Source organism: Mchenga conophoros, linkage group LG7, assembly GCF_057382185.1.
Source record: "Mchenga conophoros isolate Kocher_MC1m ecotype Shallow Benthic linkage group LG7, M_conophoros_male_GT1.1, whole genome shotgun sequence".
NCBI classification, from domain to species: Eukaryota; Metazoa; Chordata; class Actinopteri; order Cichliformes; family Cichlidae; genus Mchenga; species Mchenga conophoros.
Window position 1 is genome coordinate 3,963,070 of NC_140532.1, and position 6,000 is coordinate 3,969,069.

At 41.8% G+C, this 6,000-nt stretch overlaps 1 protein-coding gene across 2 annotated transcripts in view; it reads left to right on the forward strand.

Moving 5' to 3' along the window:
- tspan9a (tetraspanin 9a) overlaps window positions 1-5,229 on the forward strand; it is a 187,922-nt gene extending 182,693 nt beyond the window's left edge. For both annotated transcript variants that reach the window (XM_085281606.1, XM_085281605.1), the window contains one exon: window positions 198-5,229. In XM_085281606.1, coding sequence (XP_085137732.1) covers window positions 198-269 — 72 coding nt within the window. In that variant the 3' untranslated portion in view covers window positions 270-5,229. The remainder of the gene's footprint in view (window positions 1-197) is intronic.
- Window positions 5,230-6,000: the final 771 nt, after the last annotated feature.

Genomic DNA, 6,000 nt, shown 5'->3' on the forward strand with positions numbered 1-6,000 from the left:
TGAAGGCCATCTGAGAAAAAGAAACTGAACTAAAATGTGTTCGTGATTCAGCACACGATTCATTGTGCATCAGAAACGCAGCCCAAGGCATCAACATAAATAGACCACACGGACACACCTGCACATATATTACACATAAATAGATACTATAGACAGACACGAGCATGTGTTCACGATCTCCTTGTTTTCCTCCACAGCTCCTGGGCATGGCATTCTCCATGACATTGTTCCACCACATTCACAGAACGGGAAAGAAGTATGACGCTTAGCCTTGGGACAAGCACCAAATGGAGAGGAGCCCCAGTGCTTGATGGGATAAAGACTCTGATTCAAACATACATCCATGCTTTCCCTCTTTAGAGCATCCTTTTCCCCCTTCTCAGATCGTCTGTACAGATTCCAGCTGCTCTGTCCTGCTGTCTCCTCTCACCATTCATTTTGCCAAAGAGTAACACAACTGGAAGAGAAGAGGCACCTACTTTTGGCAAGGAAGAGAATCCCATATGTTGTCCCTTCTCTTGAGTACACTTGTTTTTTGGCTTTTTCTGTTCTTCTTTGGCTTGAACTAACCAATTGCTGGAGGGAAAGACAGACTTTGAGACAATGAAGACTTTACAAATGCCCAAACAGCCCCACAGGGCGAAAAAACCCACGAAAGTGACAAAACCCTCCACCTCATGTGGAGTTTTTTTTCTTCATGCTTATTAAATTCTAGCCCTGTTTTTTTCCCCTTGTAAATGAAAAAGATCCAACATGGCATGCTAGTTTTCTACTTCACTGATTTATCAATGAAATGACCGTTGTTATTATTTTTATTTTAAACGTATTGTTTTCTTGTTGGATTTGCTTTTGTAAGTATATCATCCTGTGGAATGTAAGTGTCGAACAAATCGGTGCAATGTGTGTGTGGGTATGTGTGTGGGATTGGTTTTGAGGTAACATTGCTGCAGACGGGCAAAGGCACGTAAGGATGCAGAGGTTTAGGTGAAATGAGCTTCATGGAGGAGCATCGCGTAAGCACGAGGAGTCATCGGTGGATTCATTTTACACCAAACATTTGTCTGCGAACAAACTCGCACACATGCATTTTGTGCTGCCACGCAGCAGCGTACCCGTTCCCTGTTAGACAATATAAATGATGTAAAATGGCTGTTTATTAGGGCTCCAGCAGCACTGTCAGCTGTAGAGATCTAGGTGATAAAGTCCCCCCTTTGAGAAAGCAGACTGGGTTGTGTACGCGCATGCATTTTATCACACAGTTCAAGCTGCAGAGGAGAAAAAACCCACTGAGAAACACTTAGAATCAAGGGCAGGATGGAGCAAAAACCGAGCAGACACACTGTCTCGTTTCGGCTATCAATAGCGTTAACAGAGGTGGCTCTAGCCTTTCTGTACTGAAGATCTCATCCATTCACACCGCACTCCTCGTGCTTTCTCTCGGCGGCTTGCAACTCAACCCTGCCTCTATCTTTTCTTTTTCACTCTAATTTTCTTTCTCCGTGTCAGGCAGCAATGAGTTTCATGCTCCATCCAGTGCTCCTGCTGACATTCCTGCTCATCACACGTTTACACCTCCGGTTTGCAACCCCCTTCAATTTTACGTAGGCTTCATTTTCTCGCAGCAACCAGAGGTGGGGCGAGATGGGAGTGTGAGAGTGTTGCCAGATCAAAGCTCAGACTGATATGTATGGCAACATGCCCTGTAGGACACATCAGTTTATGTCTGTTTACATCTACATTCACTGCAGGGGGCCAGAGTGCCAGCCTTCCTCCTGGAGACTGAAAATATTCCATCTGCTGTGGCGACTTCAAAAAATGCCCTCCGGTGTGTCTGCTCTAGGCTTCAAAATCTCCAAAGAAACAGTGGAATAAAGACCTCGCTTACTGTCAAAGGATCACTGTAGCTTTTGGAATCATAAGGTTGTATTCAGTTGTGACATAGTGCTTTCCAAAGCAAGTGCAATTAGAGATGTGGGAAGATTGCTATATTTTAATCAAGAACAAAAAATAGCAGTAAATAAGCCGGCCAATAATTACAAAACATTTGTAACAGAATGTTAGCAGATTTTTTGCACAAAGGTTTTTACTACAGAGGGAAGATTTTAAAGAAATTGTCTATTTAAGCTGATATTTTACCACAGTTGCGTCTTTACCATCTTTATTTTGAATTTCTGTTACTGAACCGTTGACCTGTATTGTCATGTTTGCCACTATGCCCTGTTTCTCTTCATCTCATCCATTCAAGCCGATTCAGTTTGTAGATTCCTGCAAGTTGGTTGGACTTCAATTCAGTAGCAACTCTTTCAGAACACAGTAAAAGCTCATATAACCTTGGAATTGTGGAATCTTTATGATGCAGAGTACTGTACTTGCACGAGAGGAATTTAGGATTGTGTTTTACCACCTAGTTAAGTCAAGTCTCCCATTTATAGCCTATATCGCCTGCTCATGTGTAACCAGTAGAGCTGAGCTTGGCTACCAGGGAAGCTGCCAATTAAACTTTTACAAGTGGTTGCGTTCTAAATTGTTTCCTACATTATAGCTGCAATTAAATTTATTGCTTTGAATGACGCATCAATGAAGTACTGTCTATTCCTGCTACCTGAACTAACAAAGAAAATAAGCCACTCATTTACTCACGTGCCCCCTTGATGTGAGATGCTTCAGAGTATCTCCTGAAGTCATTGTTGGCATTTTAGGAAAAATTAGTCTGATGATTTCTTCATTTAAGGGAGAGTTTTAGGAAGAGAAAGGGGAATTCTTGCAACAGGAAGCAACAAATTTGTGCTGTTTTGTGCAGTGACCCTGCTGGCTGTGATACACTGTCTGCCCCCATATGCTCCAACTCTTCCTGTTGTGTCCATGGGGGAAACATGACAGCTGCTGATGTACAGTGCAGGCACGAGCGATCGCGTTTCCTCTGCTCGGCTGCCTCCACAAACTCAACACATCCCTTACTTACTGCCTCACTCTGCAGACACCTGGCGCTATTCAGTAACTGGCAATGTGGTTTGGACCCCTTAAAGCACTCGTAAGGTACCTGAGACGGGTTAGCGGAGGAATAGCTCAAAACAGTTTGGCAAATGAGGCTGTGCTGTATCCTTACTGCAAAAAAAAAGGTTCAAAGGAAACCCGAGATAGCCGCACATGTAACAGAAATACAAGAATGCAGAATAGTGGGAATAAAGCAAATCCGTTGGGAGGTCAGAGCCTCAGCCTGACCTCCCCTGTTTGCTCTCGGCTGATCTGACTGGGGCGACATTTTCTTCTCTGTGTAAAATCCTTACCCCATTTTCCATGATTATGTCAATGTTACATTGTGTTTGTAATATGCGGGGATGAATGCCATTTTAACAAGGGGGGCGGCTGTTTAATTATGTTCGTTTTGTACACTTTTCTGCTGTTTAAATGTTTGTTTTTATACAATATGCTGTTGATTTTCTTGTTGTAGGTTCTGTTTTTATTGGCTTTCCCCCCATTTGTAGTTCACTTTGAGTACATGACATCATTAAGCATTTTTTCCTAGAGGATTAGTCTTTGCAGTGTTCCTCTACAACATGCAAAAATGCCTTTTCTGTGTTTCAGCGATGCAGGCGGTTAAAGCAATTAATGTAGAACAAATAGAAGGAAAATCTGGCATATAGTATCAGGCAAAGTCCACAAAAGACATACTGCGCTTTTGTCGTTGTGCTTCTTTGTATTAGGATCAAATTAAATTGAATTAGGACGCGCAGCTATAATCTGCAGTATCTCTTCAAACTGCCAGTGCAGGACCCATTCTGTACTCTTAGAGCATGAACTGTTAGACGACTGTACAACAGAGTTCATCTCGCTCCAGTGTATCAGCTCACTGTAAATATGCCCATTTTACAAGTGATGTAACTTACTGTTATACCTCTGCCACTTCGCCTAACATTCACATCAACAGGCTGGTTTTCTGACAGCCCGTGCCCTTTTTATGCTCACTTACAGACACTTGTACTGTATGTTATCCACTTTTTATGTCTGCCAGATTTCCTGCCTCTGTTTTCGCTTCAAGCACGAGAGCGGTGTAAATGTTCAGTAAATTTGTGTTTGCGTCAGTACAGTCCTCATATATTTTTGACTGCATTTTCATCTTTTAGTAAAACATGATTTCTTTTTTTTTTTTAATTGATTTTTTTGAAGGAGTATAAAATATTCCGTCTCATCCAAGGAAGCACTCCCAGTAAGCCACGGAAATGGTGAAGGAAGGATGCACATGCAGTAATTGGGTTTCGTCTGCTGTGAAAAATTCTGAACATAAAAACTGTTTTTTGTTGTTGTTTCCTTTCGTTTTGTGTGTGTGTCAGAATCATTTTTTGCCACCTTCGACATATTATTTCTGTAATCTGCTCCTAATCCTTCCCCTGTGCTGAAGCTGAATATGTGAGCAGTGGAAATGTATGCTCTAGAAATGGTGTGTTTGATGTTGTGTTCTGCTGGGTGGCACTATCTGATACCTGCCAGCCTTGTCCTGTGGAGTTTTCTGCTACACGTAAAAGCACTCTGAATATCTATACTAGCTGGTGCACTACTTTCTCTTTACTCGCTAAATCAACTATTTTTTAAATAAAGGAAAGAGTGTCAGAAAAAATCTCTCGGTACAGTACGCTTATTGCCTTTCTTGTCTAATGACTTGATGCTTCGGATTCCCTTTTTATGTTGCCGTCAATTAGATTTGATTCAGAATTTGTTTGTGGGGTTTGGGGGGTGGAGTGGAAGACTCGGCATGAAGAGCAAAGTGGCGTCAGCAGATCCCATGATACATGAAGTGTTCTGTGTATACAATCCCTGTCTGAAAATGGGCTCTTTTTAAAAAAAAAAAAAGCATAACAAAACCTGAGGGACTGTTGTCCTAAAGATGCTGAGATGAGCTAATGGTGGTGAGCCAGTCAAGAAGAGGTTCTTTTTCTAAAGAACAAAGTGAAGATGATGAAAGTGGGAACCATTGCCAATTTGTCTCACGCTTCAACAGCGCGGAGTGAAAAGCTCAGTATTTTTGTGTACAGCTTGATCCCCTCCTTTTAACCTAATTGTTATCGGGCCTGTGTGCGATAGTGAGTGGAGTTTATTGTGCCATTCCACCCGGGCTTTTTGTTTTTCCATCACTGTTCCTTCTATGCAAAAAAAAAAAATTATGACCTATTTTAGCCTTTGTACAGATTATTTTGTATGAATAACGTACTGAAATAAAGTGAAAAGAATCAATCACGGATACTTTTATTTTTTATTTCCCACCTCATCCACCGCACAACTCATTTCATTAACCTGAATTTGGAAGGCTTTCGTTTCAATGAGGCTGTTTACTTTGTCCCCACACAGGACTGCTGAACTTGTTAACCTGCAGTGGAGGTGATCTGCAGGTTGTTTCTGGTACTGCTTGTTCTCACACAGTCTTGTTTCGCGGGGTATGCTTGTCATCTTTTAAACATCACATGCAAGAACAGCATGGCTCATACTGCTGCAGGGTTACTGTTGCTTCCTATTATTTGTTCTTTTAAACCTCCACTGTGCTTAATAGATCTGCAGTAGCAGGTGGAATTTTAGACACATGCTCTCATTTAAGGGTTTTCAACCATCTAAAGATGTCAAAACTATGCAGGTACGTTGGTTGTTTTATTCAGAGTTCAACACAACACAGCCATGCCATCTCATCGTTTTCACACACCTGGACCCTATTGTTTTTCAATAGGTCAGCTCCAGGTTATCTAATTGGTATTTTGCCATGAAGCAGAGTTATGAGTGTTGTATCATATGATCTGACCTCCACAACCACACAATATGCCACCACCAGTATGGGGTATATTTTGGGATGCAATAACAGAAAAGCAGCCAGCAAGTGCTCAGAATATCTATCGTTCCCTGTTTCCTCTCAGCCAAACGGATTGCCACCCAGCCTAAGTATGGTACTGTTAGAGGTTTCTTGCAGATACAAGAGAGTTTGTCTTCTCCACTGGTGCTCAATAGGGGATTTGTTTT